General features: G+C 44.5%; 2 protein-coding genes across 13 annotated transcripts in view; one reads left to right on the forward strand and one right to left on the reverse strand.

Annotated features, from left to right (window-relative positions):
* The window catches only part of ODF2L (outer dense fiber of sperm tails 2 like), a 54,372-nt gene extending 49,605 nt beyond the window's left edge, over nt 1–4,767 (reverse strand). For 2 of the 12 annotated variants that reach the window (XM_075936398.2, XM_075936392.2), the window contains exons 1-2: nt 4,657–4,767; nt 3,100–3,201 (exon numbers count right to left, since the gene is read on the reverse strand). The gene's annotated coding sequence lies outside the window, so the exon portion shown is untranslated. Of the gene's footprint in view, nt 1–3,099; nt 3,202–4,036; nt 4,311–4,348; nt 4,553–4,656 lie in introns of those variants that run through there. The other 10 variants (XM_075936405.2, XM_075936403.2, XM_075936396.2 and 7 more) reach the window with 8 other exon arrangements.
* The window catches only part of LOC102446349 (calcium-activated chloride channel regulator 1-like), a 40,556-nt gene continuing 17,536 nt past the window's right edge, over nt 4,726–27,745 (forward strand). The window contains exons 1-7 of the mRNA XM_089780491.1: nt 4,726–4,841; nt 13,700–13,803; nt 15,430–15,570; nt 16,611–16,761; nt 17,786–17,903; nt 19,649–19,826; nt 23,112–23,339. Of these exons, the coding sequence (XP_089636617.1) occupies nt 13,711–13,803; nt 15,430–15,570; nt 16,611–16,761; nt 17,786–17,903; nt 19,649–19,826; nt 23,112–23,339 (909 nt within the window). The 5' untranslated portion in view covers nt 4,726–4,841; nt 13,700–13,710. The remainder of the gene's footprint in view (nt 4,842–13,699; nt 13,804–15,429; nt 15,571–16,610; nt 16,762–17,785; nt 17,904–19,648; nt 19,827–23,111; nt 23,340–27,745) is intronic.

The raw sequence follows: 27,745 nt of genomic DNA on the forward strand, positions 1-27,745 counted from the left end.
AACAACCAAAATTGAATAAAAAGATTCTCTATCACAAGAGAATAAACCAGAATATGGAACCAGAGTTAGTTCTGAAGATTAATTCAAATTTCCATCTTCCCTTTTAATCTGGGAAACAGAATGGAATTAAAAGATGGTACAAATTTTCTCCCCAATAATCTCTGTCTCTACAGACTATTCTCCTAGAGTATGTCTACACTACCACCCTAGTTCAAACTAGGGTGGTAATGTAGGCAACCGGAGTTGCAAATGAAGCCCGGAATTTGAATTTCCTGGGCTTCATTTGCAAAAGGCCGGGCGCCGCCATTTTTAAATGTCCGCTAGTGCGGACTCTGTGCCGCGCGGACTAGGTAGTTCCGAAACGAGGAGTAATGGTAGTTCGGACTAGCGGCACGGAGTCCGCACTAGCGGACGTTTAAAAGGTCCTTTCATGGACTGAGACCTGGTTAAAAGACAGGAAACAAAGGGTAGGAATAAATGGTAAATTTTTAGAAAGGAGAGAGGTAACTAGTGGTGTCCTCCAAGGGTCAGTCCTGGGACCAATCCTGTTCAACTTATTCATAAATGATCTGGAGAAAGGGGTAAGCAGTAAGGTGGTAAAGTTTGCGGATGATACTAAACTGTTTAAGATAGTCAAGACAGAAGCTGATGGTGAAGAACTTCAAAAAGATCTCACCAAACTGAGTGACTGGGCAACAAAATGGCAAATGAAATTTAATGTGGTAAGTGTAAAGTAATGCACGTTGGAAAAAATAACCCCAACTATGCGTACAGTATGATGGGGGCTAATTTGGCTACGACAAATCAGGAAAGAGATCTTGGAGTTATCGTGGATAGCTCTCTGAAAACTGCCTTTTTGACCGTCGCTGCACACTGTGTGGAAAATAGGATGTTAGGAATTATTAAGAAAGGGATAGAAAATAAGACACAGAATATCTTACTGCCCCTGTATAAAACTATGGTAGGCCCACATCTTGAATACTGCGTACAGATGTGGTCTTCTCACCTCAAAAAAGATATTTTGGCCTTGGAAAGGGTTCAGAAAAGGTCAATTAAAATGATTAGGGGTTTGAAATGGGTCCCATATGAAGAGAGGAAAAGCGACTGGGACTTTTCAATTTAGAAAAGAGGAGACTGAGGGGGGATATGATAGAGGTATATAAAATCATGAGTGGTATGGAGAGGGTGAATAAAGAAAAGTTATTTATTAGTTCCCATAATAGAAAGACTAGAGGACACCAAATGAAGTGAATGGGTAGCAGGCTTAAAACTAATAAAATAAAGCTCTTCTTCACACAGCGCATAGTCAACCTGTGGAACTCCTTGCCACAGGAGGCTGTGAAGGCTTGAACTATAATAGAGATTAAAGAGAAGTTAGATAAATTCATGGAGGTTGGGTCCATGGAGTGCTTTTAGCCGGGGGGGGGGGGGGGGGGGGTAGGAATGGTGTCCCTGGCCTCTGTTTGTGGAAGGCTGGAGATGGATGGCACGAGACAAATCGCTTGGTCATTGTCTTTGGTCCATCCCCTCTGGGATACCTGGTGGTGGTTGCTGTCGGCAGACAGGCTACTGGGCTAGATGGACCTTTGGTCTGACCCAGTACAGCCATTCTTAGGTTCTTATGTTCTAAGCTCAGGGCTCAGAGTCGGGGGTCTCACTGGACCAACTTGATTTTCATGCAAACTTGCTCCTGGGTTCGCATGTGGTCTTTGGTGGCCAGGCTGGCAGCTATCCTGCCCTAAACGGACGCTTTCCTGTGCCTAGTGCGGAGATCGTGGATTTTGGAGGCCTCCCCCCAAACCTCAATGAGGTCTATGATCTCCGCACTAGACCAGGCGGGCGCCCATCTCTTGCGGCCCTGGGCAGGCCATTCTTATGTTCTTATGTTCTCCATCATAGCTAATATTTTAATCTGTATGATATGGGCTGTTTTTCTAAAAAATCTGCTCTACTTCAAACAGCAAATTAATTCTGGGAAGTCCTCCAGCCTGTGTAATGCATGATGTCACATAAGGTGTCCAAAATGGTCCCTTCTGGCCTTACACTCAATGAATCTATGATAATTCCAGTCAGAAATGTTAAAATAAATAATGAACAATAATAACAATGGTAAACTCATTGCTTCTTTGACTGATGGTACAGGTTATGAAGGATACTTAGATACAGGAGGAATAAATTTTTTCTATACAATTATATATTTGTATAGCAAAGCAATAACAAAATTAAAATAAAAAAAGCATTTAATAAAATCTGCTAACTAAATATTAATTTATAGTTGCCCCAATTTCTGTAAGAGTGAATTCCTCCATTGGACCTATAAATTTAATACTTGCAAATTTACTTGTATATAAACCTTGTTTATAAACCTTTTAAGTAACTCCTATAAAATATATAGAGCTTAATGCATCAAATTCCAGTATGTTGAATTTTTACACGTTCTTAATACACTATAAGAATATTTTAGCTATATTCACACATTGCACAACTAAGCACATAAATGTGACTGAAATTAGTTCAATCCTTTCTAAGCAGCATCTTGGAATGGTTAGTATTAACGTATCCAAGTTCATAGCTAGAAACGCACAAACTAGAATTAATCAAATTTTTCTATAGGTAATTTTTAGAGGCAGTCTTTAATTAGCATATGGGATCCCTTCTACCTATGCCAAACTTGCACAAATCCCCTTTTAAGAAAATACGGTAGCTGCTTTTAATAAACATGTCGTGGTGCATTTATATATGTTCATAAATTGCTCTGAATTTATTTCCCAGTGGCTTGAGATGTGATTAAGCAACTTCCATTCATGAATTATCCTATATATGTCCTTTATTAGTTGGAGTTCATTACTAAACAAAAAGAGTACTCTTCAAAAATGCCTAGGGTCCCACTGATTTTCAAGGGGAATTGGGCACAGGATTACTTCTTCTTACCTTTTGAAAAAAATCAAACCCCAAATGCAGCCCTTCTTCCTACTGTCTACAGTCTGATTTGAAGCTAGGGTCTAGTCAGTTTAAAATAACATAAATAACTCTCTTTTATAGGAAACTCTCCTACCTGATACTCCCATTTTTATATCCAATTAGTACGAACTGACTTACCTCAGCAACATCAGGAAAAGACAGCTTTTGTTGAACATACAACTATGACAGAAGAATATTGTTATTCTGCACATGCACAGATGATGACATCCTGTCTTGATTCTGAAAAAAGATTAAAAGTTGATGTAAAAACATCTATCTGTATTTCCATCATCATAACAAAAAATAATAGAAAATAAAACTAGCAATGAGAGAGACAGAAATTAAAGGATCACTGATAGTTCAGTTCAATGAAATGTAAAATCCGACAAAAAAGCAAGATGAACAAAAACTCAGACCCAGAGGAAGAATGGGGCCTAACAAATACATGGTCCCCTCTGTCAATATCATGATTACAGGATTTTAAAAATCATAAATGTCATGATTTATGAAATCTGAAATTTCACAGTATTGTAGCTGTAGGGGTTCTGATACAAAAAGTAGTAGTGGAGGATAGTGGTACTTCTGCGCTGCTGCAGGTGGTAGCTGTGCCTTGAGATCTGGGCATCTTGAGAGCAGCGCTGGGAGCTTAGCTTTGAGGGCAGCAACACAGGCAGCAACACAGAAGTAAGAGTGGCATAGTATAGTATTGCCACCCCTCTTTCTGCGCTGCTGCTGGCAGGGCACCACCTTCAGAGATGGGCACCCAGCTGACACCGCTCCCCAGACAACCTGCTCTGAAGGCAACACAGAAGGGTGGCAATAGTGCAACTCCTCTAAAATAACCTTATGATGCCCCACAACTCCCTTTTGGGTTATTTCCCCCACAGATGACAAATGCTGGTCTCCCCCACTGAAATCTGTACTATATAGGAAAGAAATACACGAAAGACCAGATTTCACAAGAGGAGACCAGATATCATGGTCTGTGAGTCATTTTCCATGACCATGAATTTGACAGGCCTGCAACTGACTAGAAGCAAAATGACTGGCCACAGTTCCTACTTAATGAATGTACCAGGATATCTATTTAGCAGTGTCTATTTCTTTGGCCACGGCCACTCCCACATCCATTGCACGAAAGTTAATAACCTCCCACAAAAGGGAGGCAGGCAGGGAGAGTCCCCAGGGCAAAGCCTGGCCTCAGGACCCTCCACCCGGGACAAAGCAGCCGACGCCGTATGAGGGATGGGAAAGGAGCCGGCAGCGCAGGCGACCCCCGCGCCGGGCTCTGGCACCTCCCTCCGCGCTGCCCCGGCGCCGCGGGCCTGGCCCTTCCCGCCAGCAGAGCTGGGGCTGCCGGCCCCGTCGGATTCCCCGGAGACGTTACCCAGCCTCCCTCCATCGCCGTCCCGCTCCTGCCCGGCGAGAAGCGCGGCCGCTGCCTTAGCAACCTGTATCCGCCGCGCGGCGGCCTGCCCGCGCCCAGCACGCGGGGGCGGAGCGCGCTGCCCCGGGGGCCGAGCGCTGCGGTCGGCGGGCGCTACAGCTCCGCCCGCGGGGAGCCGCTCGGCTGGGCCTGCTCGCTGCTGGGGACCCGGAGAGCAGCGTCTTGACACCCCCCCCCGACCCTCCGCCGGAGCAGGGGTCTGCCCGGCCCGAGGGGTCCGTTTCGGGGCCGCAGAGGCGCCTCCCTACCGCTGCCTTGAGGTGTTCGCCGCGCGCGGCAGGGGCCATTGGTGAGCACGTGGCACCCCGCGCGGGAGCCCAGCTGAGTGTTGGGAGCCTGCTTTGGATTTGTGCCTCGGGTTGCCAGCGGGTTTCACAAAAAATACCTGACAGCCCTGGGGGGGAAAAAATCTGTCGAGCCACAGGAATAGCTGGTGAGAAAAGGATAAAAAAAAAAGCGCAGGAAAAGATCTTGAGAAAAGGGAGAGGAGGAGCCCTTTACTTCCTGCTCTCCCCTCTCTCCAGCCCATTTTTAGCTGTTGGGTATTTTCTGAATTTTTTTTACAGGACAGACGGCGTAACTACCTGGCTGTCTGGCACCCCTATTTGTGCAGCATCTCCCCAGCAGGCCCCTGCCTGCCTGTCAACACTGCCCCAGTCTCATCACTTGCACCTGTCCCCCGCATTGCCTGCCTGTCAGTACATCTGCAGACTAGGTTCCCCCCACTCGCCCATCACGCTTTTTTGCAGATTAGGGCCCCCTACCCGCCCATCATACACGTCTGTCCTCTAGGAACCCCCCTCATGTGACTTATATACTAGGAATACTAAATATTGGTTAATTGAATTTGCACTTAATCTCATGAATTCTTATCTGTTACTTGACTGTATTAGAGGCAGCAGTGTGGGGTGCCAGCGAGAGCTGGTCCACGAGGGGAGCCAGTTTAAAAAAACAGCTCCCCTTGCAGACCAGCTGCCTGTGTCATCCCATGCTGCTGTCTCTTATATGGCAAGGGGCTGAGCTCTCAGACCTGGCATGAGCTGGACTGCCTGCCTGCCTGGTTCGTATTACACTTTAAATGCAGATCCATAGTGGGGGTAGGTCCCAGACCCAGTGTGAGCCAGGATTGAGCAGGGCTACTGGCTAGCTTGCTAAAAAGATGCGTTGGCACAGTGTGGGGGTTTCTCTCCCCCCCCCCCCCCCCCCGTCTCAGCAGGGGAAGTAGAGGGCAGTGGGGAAACAGTAGGAGCAGATATTGAAATAGTCCAGCTCACACTGGTCCCAAATGCTGCTCCTCTGCCTCTGAAATGTACAGAGCCGCCTGTGACTCTTGTACATTTCAAAGGAAAAGGCACAGACTGAAGCCCAGGCCAGCTGGCCTGGGTTCCTGCTGCCTTTCTCCCTTTGAAGTGTAGAAGAGCTGCCAAGTCTCCTGTACATTTCAAAGGGAGATGGAAATTCCATTGACTACTTGATTAGCCAATTAATCGAAATTCAGCACACAGAATCGTGTGACCCCTGACTGATTTTTCTGTGGGTCAGCAGCCTCCAACCCCAAAAAGATCACTTCTTGATTTTACTGATTATGACATTTCTGTAAATTGGAAGATGATTTATACATTTTTGTATAATTAGCTAGCATTTACAGCTATGATGAGTCTAACCCCAGTTACATTACCACTTATTTAATTTACATATTGCTGTCCTCTTCAGAGCTAAGACCCCAATCAGAATCCAGTTTATGTCACTGTGACTCCATGTGGGAATAAGAGCCAGTGCTTGAGAATCACTTTGCAGGATTGAGACCTCAGTGTTTTCTGTTTTCAGTTTCTCCTCTGGACCTTTCTTTCATTATTCCCTGTCCTCAACCCCTTCAAATGTTCTTCAGTGTTGCTTCAAATATAACATTGAGTTTCTTGGTTCTGGAACGCATGGCGGTTGAATCAATTTGAACAATTTCTGAAAGCATAGGTGATATGCAAGGAGTGACTAGGAAAAGTAAACATTTTAATGTGAATGGTGTTCTTGACTTGTGATATGTTATATGCAGTTTATGAGACTCCATTTGCTACTGAATCATATGTATGTTTGGCTTGTTAGCTTCTGCAGCAATTTAATGGTGTATATTCAGGGGAATGAGTACGTTGTTTGCTGCTGTGCAAGGCCTTCAAGAATAGGCTGTATCTAGGGTTTTATTTGGTTTGTAGTTTACATCTAGTCATCATCTACTATTCAGGATATGTTACTAACAATTAATAGGAGTTCCCTTTAAATTTTCGAGGTACAGCCATTTGGCAGGTGAATATGTACTTACCGAAAGGAAGTTTATGGGAATGAGGAAACTATTCTTTTTCTTGTAAACGATCAGGAGGAAGGCATGCCATTTGATTAACAAGCTTTTGTGAAAGTAGACTGAATTATATTGTAAAATTAGAATGAATTAAATAAATGTTTGTTTCTTTAGCAGGAAGAGAGATGTTAAGGTAAAGTTGTTTGTATGTAAGCAGAAAGGAGGATGTTAAGGCAGAGGACATTGGTTCCCCTTAAGGGTGATAGTGAGACATTAACAGGAGATTGGTAAGAGTTAATAAGGAAATGAGATACTTGACTGACCCCAGGTAACCTTGTCAGTTTACGCCCTTTTTTCAATCCTTTTATCTGTATAAATAAGGTGGCTTGGGTTTGGGAGGGGGTCTCACTTTTCTGGTTGTATTAGCAAAGCGCTTTGCTAATAAAATAGAGTTGTCAATGAAATTGTGAGTCCTGAGTCTAACTTTGACAATGGGAATGAGGAAACTATTGTTGGGCCCAGAAAAACAAGGCCCGGTCAACATTATGCTAAGGAAAGTTAACAAAGGCTAAATTCATAGGCCTCTGAGTATTCTTGACCAGAACCAGGAATGTGGTTCAAACAGAGGCTGGTTTAGGTTATAAAAGTAAAATAAGTGATAAATTACATATTTGTACCTACTATGGCTTGCTTTGGGAACTGGTCAGTAACTCCCTGTTTCTGTTCCCCTTCGCTAATCTTACCTCCCTATTTTTGCCCTTTGTTTGTGCCCGACTCCTTTGTCTCCTTGTTCCTGGTACCTGCCTTTTGTGATTGATACGAAAGTTGCTGATGCATCATGAAGCGCTTCTGGCCACAATGAATGGTTGGCCAAGATATGAATAGATATTAAAAGTTTTAGAAAGAGGGGTAAGTGGCTTGGGTGAAGAGCTTATGATGCGATGGAACTGTCTTTATAAGCCAACCTGTTACTAAAATCGGGGCTGGTTCTCTTTGGAGACGGGCCGCTCTCTATTGCTGTGTTCACTCTTCAATAAAGAGCTTGTGATTGGACTTTGCTGGTGTTGCCTGTCTCTTTGCAGTCAGACAACGAACCGAGCCGTCTGGGCTAGAGTCCCTGACACTATTCTTTTTCTTGTAAACGATCAGGAGGAAGACATACCATTTGGCTAACAAACTTTGGTTACTTGTGCTTTGCTGGAAATAGGTATTCCCAGGTAATGAAAAATGTGTTCAGAATATCTGATAGTGTAGCATGTGAGTTTTTTGAAGTGTTGGTTGAGAATGAAAATTTAAATGGAGGTAATGTGGGGAATTTATTTTAAAATACCTATTGCATGGTGCATTCCAAGGCAAAATGCATGATTTTTTTTTGTGAGTCCCAGGAATTACTTATGAAATTTAATGTTGATAAATGTAAAGTAATGCATATTTGGAAAAAAAACATAATTTAAAGGCAGAAGACCAGTGGGGAACCTGGGGCAAGCAGGAACTGCTTCCCTGCTTGTGCTGTTTCCCCTCTGTGCCTCTGCCTTTCTGTGCAGATAGTGCTGGGGGGGGGAAACCATCTTTTAAGCAATGGCTCCTGCTTCCTTCTCCCTTCCCCTCTGTTGTTGTTAGTCATTTGAGAGTCATTGGCTCCCAGGGATGGTGTATGTTGCTGTGTCACTAATGTGGTTTTGTTTCTGCTGCACCTCTTTTTTTAAAAAGTATGAGGTTTTTTACGGGGAGATAGCAAATGTGGGAGAATTCTTCTCCGCCAGAACCTAATGTTTACCCACTTATGTGTAAAGTAATTCATGTTGAATTACTTTTACCAGGTGTTGAAACTAAATAGCTTTGCCTCCAGCATGTTTTTTCAGTATTGTAAAACATACCCCACCTGCTTTTTTTTTGTTTTGTTAGTGAAGACACAGCTTCAGAGTTGGGCGTTGCAGATGCAGAACTGATGCATCATGTGAATCAGAAGTTGCAGATTCTTTTGTCCCACAGTGTTTTTACATTTTGTTCCTTATTGTCTTGAGGTAGGAGTAGATTACTTCTTTGCAGACAAGCCTTGTCTGAACTGCTTCTGCATACACTTAACCAGATATATGATTGTTCTTTATAAGTGTATCAGAGAGATAAATAGCAGGAAGTGAGAGGACTTATTTAAGTTAAGCACCAATCTGGACACAGGATCAAATAGGTCTAAATCAAGGGTGGGGAACACCAGGTCTAGGGGCCAAATGCGGCCCCCAGCTTGCCTGTTGTTTTGTATGTGTGTGAGGGGGGAAGGAGTTCTTACTTGTGTGTAGCCCCCGACTGACTTTTCTGTGGGTCAGCAGCCCCCGACCCAAATAAGTTTCCCCATTCCTGGTCTAAATTGTCTACATTTAGATTTGGAATTAGACCATTTCTCAAAGTGAGCCTGTGGCCCACTTAGACAAAGGTGTCTGACCATCAGAGGAGTGAAATTTTGGAACTGTCTTCCAAGGGAAACTGAGGGGACAAAAAACATAATTGTGTTCAAAACTGAGCTTGATAAGTTTATGGAGGGGATGGTATGATGGGACTGCCTACAATGGCATGTAGCAAATCTGCGGCTGCTAGCAGTGACTATCTTTGCGGATGGGAGTGCTGTGAGTTACTACAGAGAATTCTTTCCCTCATGTCCCTAGGTCCGCCCCATCCTGGGCAGGTGGAGAATCCACAGCTTCCCACAGATGCCTGGTCAGCTCTTACTATGTCCCACCTGTGACTCTTTGCCCTCCCCCCAAAGCCCCACTGTCAGGCTGAAAGCTGAAATCAGGTCAGGGTAAGAGCCATGCAGATCGTCCACCTGCTCTGCGTGAGTGGCCAAAGGGGTGGAGACAGGAACCAGGACTTGTTCTTGGGCTCATTTACCATGGCTCCGGCTTCACCAGGGAGTGGGGCCTTGAGAAAAGAGGAGTGATGGGGTCGTGAATGGGATGGGGGTCTCATCCCCCACGCTCCATTTTTAGGCAGAATCCATCACTCCCTAGTCCAGGGGTTCCCAGCGCGGTGCCCATGGGCGCCATGGTGCCTGCCGGGGCATTTATGTGTGCCCTCTCAGTGACCAGGGCCAGCCCAAGCCATTCTTGCACCCTGGGTACAGCCCCTGCCCTGGGCACGCGGTGCATGTGCGGTGCCACCCTTGGGCGCCCGGCAGCCCCAAAAGGTTGGTGACCATTGCCCTGGTCTAACTGATCGCCATAATTTGGCTTGCAAAGGAATTTCCCCTAGATCACATGGGCAGAGATCTGGGAGTTGGGGTTTCCTTCCTCTGCAGCATGGGGCACAGGTCACTTGCAGATCTAAATGATTGTAAATGGTGGATTCTCTGTAACTTGAAGTTTTAAAATCGTAATTTGAGGACTTTGGTAACTCAGCCAGAGGTTATGGGTCCATTACAGAAATGGGTAGGCGAGGTTCTGTGGCCTGCAGTGTGGAAGTCAGACTAGATGATCATGATAGTCCCTTTTGACCTTAAAGAATATGGGTCTAAAAGAGTTTTCTTTGGTTTGAAGCTTTGAACACTTTGGGGCCAGTGCAGGTGGGAAGAGGAGGAGCAGGGATGGGAAAGGAACCTGAAAGAAGGTGATGGGAAGGAAAAGAAACAGCTGGAGAAATGAGGGGAACAGGGTTAAATGGACAAGGGCAGAAGAGTCTGAAATAAAAGAGCTCAGCTGGAATGGGGAGAAAGAAACTCAGGATCATATAGGGCATGGGGCAACTATGAGGCCCTAAAGATCTGTTCTCCCTGGAATTACAGGTCAAGAGAAGGCTGATTAACCCTTGAAAGCTGGAAATCCAAGCCTAGAATATAGGGCAGGAAGACTTGAAGAATTCCCCAACTTTTACTGTACCTGCAGGTTGGATGAGTGAGGAGGAAGAGAAAAAAGGGATTCTGGGTAACTAAAGAAGGAGAGGGAAATAGGTAGGAGGGAAAATAGGAGCAGTTTAGAGAAGAAGTAGGAAGGGAGTCAAAAGTGAGAAGAAACTTGGGAAGGAGAGAAACATGAAGGCCTGAGGGAGCTTTTTCATCCTTGTTCCCAGACTGCTGTCAGGGGACTGCTCAGCGTCCCCTACCAAAATATAGTGACCAGCTATTTCTCCCAAGTCGTTGTCATCCCCAGCTTTGGGGTGGGGCACCATGACTTGGTTAATCAGTGCCTCTTTCAGCTTTTCCTTCCTGCTCCTAGCTCAACCTTACTCCACCCAGGGGCTGGGGGTAGGGCTAATTTTGCTAAGCTTCTTTCTTTTCCTGGTGCAAACACAGTCATGGAAACTGGCTGCTGGCTTCCAGAGAAGGAGGTGGGCTCCAGTGAACATTTGCAGAAAGGTTGAGGCTTTTGTGTGCCTCATTTAAAGAGACAGGCTCCATTAAACACAATGAAAATTATCTCAAAATTGTGAACACACCAGAAGTTCTGTAACTGAAATCTGTGCTCAGCTGGTAGACATCCTAGGATGAAGGAATTGGCTCCAACGTGATAAAAAGTTCTTGGCTTTTGTCCATTGGTGTCTGGCCATTCTCCTTGTCCCTCTCCTCCTCCTCTTCCCCTTTCACCACCACTCTGTCCTCCATGCGCTTCCCAGGAGTGTCTTGGGCCGAGTTCATGGTCAGGCTTGGGATGCTGGTTGGGTCCATCCCAGAATAGCATCCAACTGCTTGTAGAACTGGCATGTTTGCAGTGATGCATCAGACTGTCCGTTTGCCTCCTTTGTTTTGTGCTTCAGTTTCTTGATTTTAACTCTTCGCTGCTGGGCGTCCCTGGAATATCCTTTTGCCTGCATTGCCTTTGAGATCTTCACATAGATATCGGCATTTCTTTTGCTGGCTTGGAGACAATGGATTCCTCTCCCCATGCTTCGATAAGGCCCATGATCTCCTTTACAGAGGCCGAGTAGACAAAGAGAGGAGTGTGCTCTTCTGAACCCCTGGGAACTGGAGCTCATGGGACTTGAAGAATTGGAAGTCATGGAAGTATTGTAAGTTGTGTCCAGGTATGCTGCCTGCTCTGAGGAATGCTCACAACACTGACTACATGGGAAATGAAATTCAAACTTTCACAAGGCTTTTTCTGTTCACGTGGAGAGCAAAAGAGGCACAAGTTCTGGCCAGAGTGGTCAGAGCCCAGTGCTGTGTCTACACAACCATAAACTTGATCAGGCAAGGTCGGAAATAGCATTGAAATCAGGAGTACCTGACATCGACTTGAATAGCCCTGAAGGTTGAGGAGACAGGCTTGGTAATGTGAATGCATTGTTTAAAAATTCGACCTTGTGCAGCTAAATTCAGTCTAAACTGCTAGTGTACACCAGGCCTCTGTCTACTTCTGTATGAACTCCAGAAAAGTTTTTCTGTATGTCCCTGGCTTTCTCAGTGCCCTCTCTGGTCAATCCTCTGTCCTAATCTCTCCTTCCCTCCATTCTTTTGTCACCTTACCTCTATTATGGGATGCAGACAGAAGGTCCAGTGTCCTCTCTAATTTTTCTCTTTCTTGTGCAGAATTAATTTTATGTGCACCAATATGGAGGTGTTATGCAACACATCACCTTCATGTTGGTACAGACAACAAAATCCTTGTGGCAGGAGTTGAGCCAAGAGTTCTGAGTGTGGGAGGGGGCTCAAGCCTCGGGCAGAGGGCCAGGGTGCAAAGATGTGAGAGCTCTGGATTGTATGCATGCTTTGGGGCTGGGCTGGTGATGGGGGCTCAGGGTTAGGGGAGAGGGTTGTGGAGTGGGGGGTGCGATTGTTCTGGCTGCAGGGACAGGCTATGGGGTGAGGCTGGGTTGAGGGTTTTGGCGAGAAGGAAGGTGCTCTGGGGCTACTGTGAGGACAGAAGACTCCCTCCAGCTCCCTCTCCTTGCAGCAGCACCTGGGCTGGTCTGAAGAGGTTTCTCTCCCTGTCATGGCATCTCCAGGGTTGGGTCTGCAGGTTTGAGCTGGGGCTGAGTTGGAAATGTGGGAAGGCCACCTCAGCTGCAGCTGAATATGTGCGGAGGTAGGGACGTCCTGGCTATGGCAGGTCATGGGGCGCCAGCCACAGATGAGTTGGAGTGCCTCAGTTGTGGTAGGTATGGCTTGCAGCAGAGTTGCATCAGGTATAGGGTTGCCACAGCCCAGAAGATTCTAGCGTCACAGCAGGTCTGGGCCACCCCAGCTAACCAAGGTACTATGTAGGGATTTCTGGCCAGTGGGAGTGATAGGAGCCTGCAAGCTAATGCAGGGAACAGAACTTCCTTGGCTGATGTTTCAGTACAGAGCTGCTCCCTCCCCCATCAGGCAGAGCTCACAAGCTGGGTTCAGCCTGCGGCTTGCCTTGATCCAACCCGTGAGGCTTGGAGCCCCACCCCACCTCCAGCAGTGGAGAGCTGGTGCTCAAGCCATGCATGGGGGCACTGAAGCTCAGTGCCCCCCCTCCTTGTGGCTGGAGCACCAGTGCCGGCTTACCCCACTGTGGGTAGGAGGGCGCCCCAAGCCCTGCAGGCTTTGTAAAGCATCTAATGAAAGCTAATAGATCCTCTGATACATAGCTTAGCATTCATCTGCCTTTGTCACTTTATCTGTATTTGTCCCATTCAGCAGCACGTAGCTTTTTACTGAACAGTTTTTTCATAGACATTCCTAACTACAGTTTTTACAAGTTGACTTTTTGTGATACTGCACTTCAAATGCCTTACAAAATATTTACAGTATATTCATGACAACACAACATGGATCACTTCACGATGCATCAGTTCAATGAGGAAATAGAATTAGATTACAGTAGTAAGGATTTTTCCGAGTGCTACCTGACACATCATGAGGTTGAACACACTTATATAATCTAAATTTACGTTATCGATTTACCATAAAATGTGCAGACTTTTTTTGTGTACATAAGCAATTGTATAAATAGTCCTGCTGTGCCACCCTGCTTAGAACAAAATTGTGCAGAAAGGGACAATGAAGCTGCTTAAGAGCTTGCTTCTTTTATTTCTGTTATCCATAGAAAGAGGTTCCATGGTACAGCTGAAAAATGGTGGCTATGAGGACATTGTTTTTGCAATTAACCCCGAGTTACCAGAAGATCACAATATCATTAGAAACATACAGGTAAGAAATTTGTCATGTCCTTCAGTGATGTTCAGACTTCTTGATTAGTTCTACCTCTAGAGCAGCAATAATTTTAAAAGACCAGTTCCAGCTGCCATTCATGTCAATGTGAAGTTTTCTCTTTTAATTTTCATGGGAGCTAAATCAATTCCATTATTATTAAATTTGTTCTTATCTTGAATTGTTCTTGTTGAGTGCTGGTGCTAATGAAATCAGTAGAATGATTTCTTGAAGTTTAATGCAAATATTATGGGTTAGGCTCAGGTTAAGTCTATGTATCACATCCTCCTTTGTTTCTTTCCAAATTATGAATACTTTATACTAGAGGCTCTCTAGAACATGAATATTTAATGACCACTAATTAAATGTTTGCCATTTACTTTTATCTCTCCTTTTCCCGTCTTAGCAGATATTCACTCTTAAAACATCTTTGGTGTATATAGTCATATTTCTGTTTGTAATTATTCTTTAATTTCTCAATTCCCCAGTGTAGATCTTTGCTCCATGTTCACATGATTTGGTCATGGAGCAGTCTGTTTCTGTGAAGAGAACAATAAACTAAGGCAGGTCTAGCCATTAACTCGTGACCCCAAACTATTCAGGAAAGGTAGAGAAGGATCAATGAACAGGGGAACTGGAAAAAAGTAACAAGGTAGTGCCCACTGCAGAGGCAGGAAAAAAGTACAACCCTATAGAAGTGGAGCAGAGAAAGGAGGAATCCCAAGGAGAAACAAAAGGGAACCACAAGTTATCGCTTACTATTTATCATTTTATTGTATTCGTCAGGCATCACCGTACACTTTACTGATCAATGTAAAAGACTGGGCCAGGCCTGAATCTAGGGTTACCAGGTAGTCTTAAAAAAAAATACCAGACACACTTCATGCGGGGAGGGGCAAGGGACCAGCCGGGAGGGGAGCGGGGCTGGCCGGGAGGAAGGGGGCGGGCCTGGAAGCAGAGCTGGGGGGGGGGTTCGGCCGACGGGAAGCAAAGCTGGTTGGTGGGGGGAAGAGGGAGGGCGGAGTGGGGTTGGCCGGGGGATATCGGGGGGAAAGGGACGGCGGCCAGCGGGAGCAGGGATGGCCAGGGGAGCTCAGGAGGAGGAGGGGAGAACTGGCCACCGGAAGCAGCGCTGGCGGGGGGTGCAGCAGGGCTGGCGGGGAAGATCAGGAGGAGGAACTGGCCTGCGGGACGTAGACTTGGCGGCAGGGGCGGGGGTTGAGTACAGCGGGGCTGGCTGGGGGAGATTGGGAGAGAAGGAGAGAACTGGCCACTAGAAGCAGGGCTGGTGGCGGGTGCAGTGAGGCTGGCCGTGGAAGATCAGGAGGAGAAGTGGGGGAGAACCAACCGGCCGGCCAGGAGGAGGTGAGAGGGAGAAGCGTATCAGCCGGTAGGGCGCAGGACTGACCTGGGCAGTGCAGATCCCAGGGCACTCCCACCCCCCACATGGTCCAGGTGAAGTGCGAGTCAGTCCGGCTGCAGCTCCACCACGCATTTGACCAGCGTGTCTTCTCATATTTAGTGCTTCCTTATGTATGCTTTGTCTCCTGGCAAGGCTAAACTACTCATTGCATCTACAGTTCCACTTTGAATTCATAAATCTATTTTTTTTTATTTCCTTATCAGGCCATGGTCAAAGAAGCTTCTTCTTTCTTGTTCAATGCTACAAAACAGAGATTTTTTTTTAAGGTGGTAAAAATTATAATTCCTCTGAATTGGCAGCCAAAACTTGAGTATTTAAGTGTAAAAACAGAGTCATATGATAAGGTAAGACTTAGAACACTCTTTATAAAACAAAGTATTTGTTGTGATAATAGATACAAGACATAGGGTCTTGTCTACACAAGTAATAAGCACTATGGAAGTATGATTTCTAAACACACTAAGCTGTTGCTCAATAATTTGTCCTTGTAGACTGGGGTGGGGAACCTTTTTTGGGTTACGGGCCACTAACCCACAGAAAAATCAGTCAGAGGCCACACACAAAGTGAGAAGCAAAAAAACCCTAACAAACCCTCACTGAGTGGCTCTTGACTGAGAAGGAGAAAGACACTCCCCACATTCCCCTCGCATACCAGAGCCCAGGGGAGGCCCAGGCTAGTTGATAGGGTTGCCAGGTGTCTGGTTTTTGCCTGGACAGTCTGGTATTTGTGGCCCCTGTTCGGTTAAAAAAAAACAACAGAAAATACTGGAGCGTGTGGATTTAAAGGCATAGTGATTTTTTTTTTGTTTTGTTTTGTTTGGTCAACAAGTTTTTTTTTTTTTTCCCCCCTCAATACATTTTTTCCCCGCCATGTTCGGGATTTTTTGTGAAAGTATCTGGCAACCCTACTAGTGGATTTTGTGTGATCCAGCTCCGTGGAGGGATGGTGGAGGGAATGGAGCACCAGAGTGGGCTCCCCAGTGCTGGAGCGGGGAGCCCCAAGACTCGAGGGCCAGATCCAGGACTGATCCTAGCCCCACAGGCCTTAGGTTCTCCATCATTGTTGTAGTCCGTGCTGAAGTATCCTAAATGTTCTCCGGGGTATGTTAATGTAATGCTACACTTTCGAAATCAGCTCCCACCACTGTAGTGCACATTATCTCACTGTGTAGACAAGCCCTAAATTTCTTTAGTAATGCACAAGCATGAGTTGTTCACTTTACAATTTGTATTGGCCTCTACAGCCTAGTCCTGCAGTCCTTACCCAGGAGAACAATCAATGGGAGTGATGCCTGAATAAAAGCTGCAGGCTGAGCACATTCAACAGAATCATGTCACTCTCCATTTCCTGCTGCTCTTTAAACAAAGGCTGTTTTATTTTTAGGCAGATGTTATTGTGGCTGATCCTTTCTTGAAGTATGGAGACGATCCCTACACACTGCAATATGGAAGATGTGGGGAAAAGGGTCGATACATTCATTTCACTCCCAGCTTCCTGTTAAATGACAATTTGCAAAAAATCTATGGATCACGAGGTAGCACCATGTGTTGGACCTTAATTTTCTGCTTTTGTTATTATAACTACACAATGGCCAAGATTTACAAAGTAACTAGTCAGCTGGGGTGCCTCAGTTTTTGGTTGGCAAATATCAGGCTCCCTTAATGGGTCTGAAGTTGGACATTCAGAAATGGGTTCACCTAATATGACCAGACTCTTATCAAAATTTTGGCTAATATTTTTCTAGTAAAAGAGGGTTGTTTTTCCTTTTAAACCATTGCTTTAATTTGGAAGTATCATATATCCTAACATTACAGTGCAGTAAGCTATTCTGAGAGTGCAGTTACTGTAACCTGGGTAACATGCAGGAAAAACCAGTGCCTGTGGTTTCTAAAGTAGACCAAACTATCATGAGCTGATCCCGCTCTGAGAACTTGAGGGTTCTTATTGGAACTTCTGAAAGTCACATCGGCCCAACTACCTTTCTCATTAGTGTACATTCCTATGGAATTAACAATATTCCCATTTTGATGTCATCAGCACATTTTTCGACTGCCCACTTGAGGCCATAAATAAGGAAATAAAAAAGCCCCAATAGGAACCCCAATTTTGTGTAGAGTAACCTGCTGTCATTAATAATGACACCCCTCCTATACACATTTAACCCTGCGTGCATGTTCACTTTCAAAACAGCTGTTGATCGGAGTAACGCTGGCGAGATCATTTTATGAAGCACGGGATATTTAAATCCCTCCTTCATTGACTATTTTCAATACCTACATTTGCATCCCTAATTCGAACTAGGGTGCAAGTATAGACATACCCTATGGGAATAGGGATGTCAGATCTGTAGCCAGGTCTGTTATACTCTGGAAGGGTTAATCTGAACACAGTGATCTCCTTGGGTTTAAGGCCTGCAGTGAGTCTGGGGTGGTCACGGGTCCATTCAAGCACAGATCGTTGCAAGATGGGACCTAAATTTATTTAAATGACCTACTGAAATATAAAGTTAATTTTAAAGTGTTGTATTTAGAATTCACACATGCTCTGCTCTTCCACAGCCAAAGTTTTTGTCCATGAATGGGCCCATCTTCGTTGGGGGGTGTTTGATGAATATAATAATGATGCACCTTTCTACGTGTCTGTAAACTCTGAAAAAGCGAGTGTTGAAGCAACAAGGTACCAGTGTTTTATATTTTGTCTTTAGCTGATTAAATTTAAATAGCTCAGTGACATTGGCATGTACTGGTCTTCTGTGTTCAATTTGTACTTTGAGCCTTCTGTAAACAGTCTTGTCAAGTTATTCATAGAATTAAAAAAGATCATACAGTAATTCGTAACTAACAGTATTGCTACCCACAGATCAATCTCATTGAATTGTACCCACTATTATTTTATAATCCATCACATTTTTAACTCTAAATGAGCTTTTAATGTAGGTGCAATTGCAGTTTTGAGCTACTGTTCTCTACATTTTTATTTGACATGACTTTATCAAATAGCACTTAGCATGTAATAAATAAGAATGTTTTCTCAAGTTCCTCTGGGGAGTGACCCTGGAAAGTTCCAAAACAGTCTTACTAGTTCATGGGGTGTTTTTTTATATATTAAAAGTGGATGTGGTCACAGTACATACCCCACTAGTGCCTGGTTTAAATGCTATTATGATAATAGTTCCCTAAATTCTGTATATATACATTTTTTAAAATGTACAACTCTGTCAATGAGAAACAAAAAACAGAGTGAGACTGGATATCTCAGTGGGTTGGAAGGGATACAGAACTTTTCACCTCTCAGTCACTGGTCTGAACTGTAACAAGTTTGGTAGTACCCAAAACTCATTACCATCTGGCAGTCCATAATTGTTATTTGTGAAATGAATTGGTGTTTTCAGTCCAATTTCTAATGGACAAGCATGAACATAACAAAATTCTCCTGCACTTAGCATTCTAATTGGCATACTCCACTGAAGGAGTCTAAGACAGGGTTCCCTGCTCTACCCTTTTTAACCACCCAGACAAACTGGACATTTTCCAAGTTTATCAGCAATAGTGTGTTATTTATAGGTCTTCTCCAACAGTTGATCAATACAGCTGTGGGCAACAACATACCAGTGTACGTCTACTTCCTTCTTCATCCACTGTCTGGAGTGGCAGAGGGGAAGATCTCGTCATTGTGAGCTTCTGTATCTTCTAGCAGCTGTCTCCTTACACTTCCTTACTGCCTCTTAACTGCTCCCAGCTGATGGGTTCATTGCTCTCAGTAGCATACTAATCCCATGCCTAATTGCCTAAGTAAGCCATTAAGCACCCACCTCTCAGGTCAGGTCTACAATACAGCCTAAGTCAATGCAACTCTTGTTCCTCAGGGGTGTCAAAAGTTCACCTTCTGGTGAGTGATACAATTCCCCACTGTCCACACCAGTGCAGTGTCGGTGGGAGATACTCTTCTACTCACACACCTTCCACTTCTCTCCAAGGTGGAGTAACTGTGCTAAGAGGAGAGCACTTTCTCTTCAGCCTAGTGCATCTTCACCAGACATGGTACAGCAGTGCAACTACATTGGTATAGCTGCATCCATGTAATGCTATAATATAGACTTGCCCTCAGTCAAGCCCAATTCAGAGGACAATAACTAGTTCCTTAGTGACTAGCTGTAGTTTCCTAAAACACTGTCACACAGACAGTGAGTGAGTGGGCATGGAGAATGAAGTACCGGCTCTCCTCTGGAGAGCATCCCTCATGTGTGGATTAAGGCATATTGATGGAAACATGGAGGTACTTGCACTGTTAGGCTAGTACAATACAGTCACAACAATGACCAAGTCTTTGGGCCTATCATGATTCAAATAATAAACAGATTATTATTTGTTGACTGTGTGTGGCTTTTTAGATAAGCCTTTTTCTATCTCATCTCCCTTTAGGTGTTCAGCTAGTGTCACTGGTAAATACATAGTCCAAAGCTGTGAGGGAAACGGGTGCACAACAAGAGAATGCAAGTATGATGAACAGACTAAACTGTATGAAGCTGGATGTAAATTTATACCAGACAAAACACAAAATGCCCCAGCATCTATAATGTACATGCAGAGCCTCCCTTCTGTAAGTATTGTTACCTATTTTTGACACACAAGTGGATTGCCAGTACCTGTGGTCTTGTAGATTGTTTCCATTAGGAGAAACTGAAGATGGGAGTAAAGCATTTTTTGATAATTCCTGTTTATTTACAAAGAATATATATAAAGCCCTGTTACTCTGAAGACAGCATGAATCAAACAACAGGAAGTATTTTCTTTGCTCATGATTCCAAGCCTCTTTCCATCTGTCACTCTGCCCAAAAAACGTCCCCTCTTCTTTCCAGGCAACATTTCCAATCTTTCCTTCCCCAGGCCTGAATTTGCCCCAGGTATAGTGAGGTGGCACCAGCTGGATGGACAGGCTTTTATTAACCTTCTCATTACCGGTGTAGGGCCTATTTGCCTATTCATCCCACCCAGGATCTTACTTAGGGCACTGCTCTCCCCTGCAAGCTCCCCTCTACTGAGAGAAAAAGTCTGAATTTCAGTGAGCACGCCTAGTCCTATGCTGGACACAAATGAGAAGGTCTGGAGCAGCACTAGACTAACTCTTCTGCAGGTCTGTCTATTAGATTTTGTGGGACCCTGAAGGTGAGGCAAAAAGTAAGGAGTCCAGAGTACAGGAGGGGACTGCAGTTGTAGCAGGGTGTGGGGTATGGAAAGAGGTGAGGCTCTGTAAGATCTGGGATGGCACTGGAGATAAAGTGTTTGGGGTGCAGAAGGAGGCTCCACACTGGATCCAAAGGGTTTGGATTAGAGGTGCAAGGGAAGAGGTAGGGATGGAGTGCAGGGTTTGGGTGGGAGTTAGGGCGTGGGAGAGGGCTCATGGAAGGGGGTGGGGGTGCAGGCTCTGGGTGGGAGAATGGGTGCAGGAGTGAGTTCAGAGCAAGAGAATGGGGTGGGGGTGCAGGGTATGGACAGTTGGGATGCAGGAGTGGGTTCAGGAGGTTGGGATGCAGTATGCTTACCTGGAGCAGCTCCTGTTTGATGGTAAATGCCTCAGGGAGAGGTGGAGGCAGGTGGCTTTGCACACTGACCTGCACTCATCTATGGGCATTGCCCCCTACAGCTCTTGTTAGCTGCAACTCCTGGCCTATGGGATCTGCAGGAGCGGAGCCTGAAAGCGAGGAAAGCACATGGATGTAGCTTTCCAGCACTCACAGCAGGGCCAGGGAGGGACAGGAGTGAGTGAGTCACGTTTTCTCCCCTCCCCCACCTGTGAAGACCAGAATGCAATGGCTTTAGTGGCTGCAACACAGGGCCCAAGGCTAAGGGGGCCCTACGTAAAGATCTGCATTTTTGCAAGCTGGAGATCTTATTTCAGGGCCCCTTTATCCCAGGGCCCTAGGCTGCAGCTCTTAAAGCTCCTTTCTGAATCTGGCCCTGGTCTGGAGAGACAGATATCACCACATGAGTTGCGAGTTGATGTCCTCCATGGCATGGAGTTATTATAAAGGTGCATAACTCATGATCAGCGTGAATTAATTGCCAAGAAGGTAATATTGGAGTGCCTCCGAGGCATGTTTCACAGCTAAGCGCTCTTTTAATATAATGAAGTAGGCCTTTGTTGGGACCAGTGTGCAACTCAGGAAGGGATGCTCCTCACCATCAGCCACCTCAGACGAGACAGGCCCCAATCCAGCTTCTGAAACTTCAGTGTGTAGCGGGGTGGGATGCAGAGATAGTTTCTTGACACTTTAAATGACTGCTTCTTGGAGCAGCTGGTTCTGGGACCCACAAGGGGAGAGGCTATTCTTGATTTAGTCCTAAATGGAGCACAGGGTTTGCTCCAAGAGAACCACTTGGAAATAGTTTAACCTTTGAACCTAGCAAGATAATGGGGCAAATAATTAAGGAATCAGTTTGCAAACATCTAGAAGATAATGTGATAAGTTACAGTCAGCATACATTTTTCAAAAACAAATTGTGTCAAACCAAACTGATAGCTTTCTTTGACAGAGTAACAAGCCTTGTGCATATGGGGGAAGCGGTAGATGTAGTATAGAGCTACTATACGATGAGTGCAGCACTGGTTCAAAAACCATTCCCTAGGCATGCTGGAAGGACATAATGAATGGGGTTCCACAGGGATCAGTTCTAGGTCTGGTTCTGTTCTATACCTTCAGTTATTCTGTTAATGACATACAGTGAACACTCACACAGTTTACAGATGATACCAAGCTTGCAGAGATTGTAACTGCTTTGGAGGATAGGATTAAAATTCAAAATGATCTGGACAAACTGGAGAAATGACCTAAAGTAAACAGGATGAAATTCAATAAGGACAAATGCAAAGTACTCCATTTAGAAAGGAACGGTTAGTTGCAGACATATAAAATGGGAAATGACTACCTAAAAAGGAGTACTGTGGAAAGGGATCTGGGTGTCATACTGGACACAAAGTTAAATATGAATCCACAGTGTAAAGCTGTTGCAAAAAAAGCAAACATTTTGGGATGTATTAGCAGGAGTGTTGTAAGCAAGACATAAAAAGTAATTTTTCTGCTGTACAGCCTCTCTCCGAGTTACAAACGAGTTATGGACCAAACACTTGGCCGTAACTCGATCTATTCATAACTCGGATCCCATTGAGTTACATGTGACCACTCTGTTCGTAAGCGCAGGTCATGTTCATAACTCGGGGACCGCCTTTATGACCACTCCATGGGAGCTTTGCTCGTAAGTGCGAATGGTCGTAACTCGACCGTTTGCAACTCGGGGAGAGGCTGTACTCCAAATTGATTAGGCCTCAACTGGAGTACTGTGTCCAGTTCTGGGTGCTACATATTAGGAAAGATGTGTACAAATTGCGGAGAGTCCAGAGAAGAGCAACAGAAATGATTAAAGGTCTAGAAAACATGACCTATGAGGCAACATTCCAAAAAACCTGAATTTTTTTAGGCTGGAAAAGAGTAGACTGAGTGGGGACATAAACAGTTTTCAAATATGTAAAGAGTTATTACTAGAAGGATGATGAAAACTTCCTTCACCTCTGCTGATGGGATGAGATGCAATGGGCTTTAGTAGCAGAAAAGGAAACTTATATTGGGCATTAGGAAAAACTTCCTAACTGTGATGGTGGTTAAGCATTGAAATAAACCGCCTGGGAGACCGTGGAATCTCCATCATTGGAGATTGGTACAAGCACAGTCATCTAACACCTGTCAGGAATGGTCTAAATAATACTTAACCCTGCTGCGAGTGCAAGGGACTGTACTTGATGACCTCTCAAGTTTCCTTCCAGTTCTGTGATTCTGTTTCACTTTCTTTTCAAGTAATTTTTCTTCTTTTCCAATTGTTTTTTTTTAAGGTGGTTGAGTTCTGTGATCAAAGCACTCATAATGAAAAGGCTACAAATATGCAGAACAAAATGTGTAACTATCACAGCACATGGGAAGTAATTATGAACTCGCCGGACTTCAGTAACACCTCTCCAATAAATAGCACAAGCCCTCCATTCGAAACCTCCTTCTTGTTGCTGCAGACCAAAGACAGAGTAGTCTGTCTAGTACTAGATGTTTCTGGAAGCATGAATTCGGTAAGAACAAACATAATATGCTTGTTAGAAACAGATAGTTATAAAACAGTGTGGTGTGTATTATATATTTTCTTTAGTCAATACAGTAAAACTCCAATTGTCCGGCATCCAGTGGCTCGGCATTCCTGATAGTCCGGCACCAACTGGAACCCAGAAGTGCTCCAGCCAGCCGGACAATTGGAGCTCCTGTGAGCCCCACGCACACTCATGGGCTTGGAAAGAGAAGGAGAGGAGTGGGGAAGGGGATTATACCCCTGTGACGGGTCTGCCGGGACCTGCACTGCGGCCGGCCGGGGGGGCAGGGAACGGCGTGGCAAGGGGCAAACCCTCCACCGTTTTGCAGGGAGACGGGGGAAAGCCCTGCACAGCTACCTGCTACAGGCCAGCTGGGGCTGCAAGCGGCAGCAGAGGAGAGGGGGCGAGGAGAGGAGCGGCGCTGCGGGACCAACCCGGCAGCACCCCAGATGCTCTGCCCCGCTGATTCCCCAACTCCGCTGCTGCTGCTTGCAGCCCCAGCTGGCCTGTCACCGGCGGCTGTGCAGGGCTTCCCCCACCTCCCTGCAAAACAATGGAAGGTTCGCCCCTTGCTGCGTCATTCACCGCCAGCCCCCACCCCCAGACTTGTCACAGCCCTCCCACCGGAGTACCTCCCGATACTCCGGCATATCCGATAATCCAGCACCCCCTGGGTCCCAAAGGTGCCGGATTATTGAAAGTATTTTATGATCATGTTTATTCTTTTAGAAAAATAGAGACCATTATTTTTTCCATTGTACATATTTAGGGATTGCTAAAAAGAAGCTCATCAAATTGCTAAAATACTGTATTAGATTTGGTCTCTCTTTCCTTACAAAATATGTCTGTTCTTTTTTATCTTAAGCTACAGAATATCAGAACCATTGTACTTTCCCAAAACAGAAAATATATCATAGATGCAAGTTTCGTGCTACGTGACTCACAAATTATTTTCAAAATAAATATGAAAGCAACTTTGTATATTAAAATAAAAGATGAAATACTTTACCTCATAATCATACATCCTAATGAGTCAAGAAGTTGGGTAAAGTGATAAATTGATGCTAGTTTAATTAAAGGAGTTTTTATTTATTAAAACTTATGCTAAAATTAGCATAAACAACAAGAAGCCCTGTGGCACCTTATAGACTAACAGATTTATTGGAGCATAAGCTTTCGAGGGAAAAGACCCACTTCGTCGACATGCATCTGATGAAGAGGCTGTTTGACCACAAAAGCTTATGCTCCAATAAATCTGTTAGTCCATAAGGTGCCACAGGACTTCTCATTGTTTGTGCATATTCAGACTAACACGGCTACCCTTCTGATACTTGTCACCGTGCAAAGTGCTAAAATTAACATAATTCCCATCTTATAGAAGCCCTTGTTGGTGACATAAGCCCTTACAGAGATTTTCAATCTGTTTTTGGGCCTCAAATTTACTGTTCTTAGAGTAAATCCAATTGAGCCTCCCTAAATAAGCTGTGTGTTCATATGTATAAATATTATACAATACACAAAAATGATAGTCATGTAAGTTTGTCTCATATATGCAGTTTACTTTTTTTTACCTTTTCAAACTGCAGCTGCCTTCTGCCCATGAACCATCTCCTGAGGTTTTATTTTTACATTCCAAACCACTGCCAAGATTTCAAGGGCTAATTTTATATCAATCTATGTTGTATTCTTTCCCCAATATACAGAAATTTCTTCAACCCTAATTTGATTGTTTCAAACATTCAGTCCTAAGCCAGTGACAATGTCTGTTCTCAAAAAAGTTAGAACTTTGAAGTTTCATATCTCACAGACCTACAAGACTAGAAACGGGACCTTCCCACTAGTATATCTCTGGGAGGACAAGATCCTTAGCTTCCTTGTGGGTAGTTCAGCACCCTTTTTTGCCCTGGAGAGAGCCCACATATCGCAATTTAAAACTGTGGTATATTTATGTCTGGAAAAAAATATGTACTTTTAAGAAGTCTTTATGAGCCTGGCATGGATTTGTGACAGGGTAGATAAGGCCTGACACCCTCATCTAGCAACCGCATGGCCCTGCTACGCTTTGACCCAGAAAAGGGAAGAAGAGAGGTCCTCCAGGTTGCATAAAGTGGTTGTGTAGGAAGCAGCCAATCTGTAAAATAAGGTTGGGTTAGAGTAGGTAAAACGGCAGAAAGGTAAACAAATTACAGCCTCTTCCCGACTTACGAACCTGTTATGGAGCAAGCAATTGGTCATAACTTGGTTTGTTCGTAAGTCGGGCCCACAAAGTTACACGCAACCACGCTGTTCGTAAGCGCGGATCGCGTTCCTAACTCGGGCTCCGTCATTTACGACAGCTTCGGTCATAACTGCGAATGGACGTAAGTCGACCGTTCACAACTCGGGGACAGGCTGTATGTGACACACAATCTTATTAATGAGCATGAGATTACATTATTAGAATGCTGTTTGGCTCAACCTGTTATATATCTCCTGGCAGCTTTAGTATGCAGGTACACTTTCATGATAGATAAACATGGCATACATCTCCATTGATCTTGAAAAAATAAGGTTGGTGGTGATATGGGGTAGTTTATGGTACACCAATGTTGGGAAATTAGACATCTACTATATATTCCTTGCAAATCTCTCATCTTCTTTCTGATGGGTAAATTTCAATGTACAGTAAAACTCCGATAGTGCGGCTTCCAACTGTTCGGCACTCCTGATACTCCGGCATCAAAATGCCAAGCGCTTCTGACCAGCTGATTAAAAAGCCTGCCGCTCAGCACTCGTGCTGGCTGTAACCAGACGGAGCATAAGGTTGGGGGAGGCGGGGGGAGGGAGTGGGATCATGTTACAGTAAGGAGAAGAGCGTTTTGCTTCAGTGAAGGGGAAAGGGGAGGGGAGGAGGGTTGGTATTAGTGTGGTATGTCCTGTGGTTGTTGGTAAGAATCATCTTGAGGTTAGGTGGTTGTCTATAGGAGACTATTGGTCTGTCTCCCAGAGCCTCTTGGAGTTTAGTATCCTGTTCCAGTATAGGCTGTAGTTTATTGATAATGTGTTGGACAGGTTTAAGTTGGGGGCTGTAGGTGATGACAAGTGGTGTTTTATTGTTGGTTTTCTTGGGCCTGTCTTGAAGTAGATGGTTTCTAGGTATTCATCTGGCTCTTTCAACAACCACAGGACATACCACACTAATACCAACCCTGTTACCTTCCCTTGCAACAAACCCCGTTGCCAGCTTTGTCCACATATTCACTCTGCTGATACCATTATTGGACCTAACCAAGTGAGTTATAAGATCAAGAACACATTCCTGCGCATCCAGAAATATAATTTATGCCATCATGTGCCGAAAGTGTCCGTCTGCTATGTACATTGGACAAACGTCTCAGGCACTTCGCCAAAGGATCAATGCCCACAAAACAGATATTAGACAGGATCACAAAGAAAAAACAGTTTCTTGACATTTCAACCAGAAAGGACATTGTCTCAATGACTTAATTACCTGCATCCTGCTTCAAAAGCCTTTTAAGACTGCACTTGTAAGAGAATCCTCTGAACTGTTATTCATGCTAAAATTCATGCTAAAATTCAACAGGATCTAATTATCTTACCCATTACAAAGATAGCTTCCCCAATTATCACCTCTAATATCATTAACTCACAGACATTTACCTCCCCCGCCCATCCCCCTTCTGTTCTGAAATTTGATTTGTCCTTTTCATATGTGTTCATTTTTTTTAATTGTATCCTTTGGTATATATGGTTGTGACAATTTTCTTCCACTATTTGATCTGAGGAAGTGGGTCTGGCCCACGAAAGCTCATCACCTAATAAACCATCTTGTTAGTCTTTAAAGTGCTACATAGTCCTGTTTTTTGTTTCCCTTATATATTACTGTAAGAAATTAACATAGCTAGTACTTTTTCTGTTATCATAGAGAAAGGATCTCGTAATTGCAGTTTATGTGACACGCTTCACAGAAGAGTCCAGCAAATGCCTATGATCAGGCGCTACTAAAAGCTAATTAGTGGTCCAATTGGGATTCTGGGGGAACTGATTTCAAGATATAACCAATCCAGTGATTGAAGTTAGGAAATCAGGAGTATCCGTGCAATATTTTGTGTTTCTATGATCAGGCGCTACTAAAAGCTAATTATCAGTGGGCACAATTGAGGTTCCGGGGGAACCAAGGGAACTGATTTCGAAACATAACCAATCCAGATATTTAAGTTAGGAAATCAGTAGTATCTGTGCAAAATTTGGCATTTCTAGCTCTTACCATTTCGGAGATCTTTCGGGACAAACAAACAAACTTTCAGAAATATTTATAAGATTGCTCTATCATGTTTTGCTGTCTTTCTTGAAAAGCCTCAACAATTCTAAGTACATCTTTTTCTTCACCT

This window comes from Pelodiscus sinensis, chromosome 9 (genome assembly GCF_052426305.1).
Source record: "Pelodiscus sinensis isolate ZL-2025 chromosome 9, ASM5242630v1, whole genome shotgun sequence".
In the NCBI taxonomy this organism is placed as follows: Eukaryota; Metazoa; Chordata; order Testudines; family Trionychidae; genus Pelodiscus; species Pelodiscus sinensis.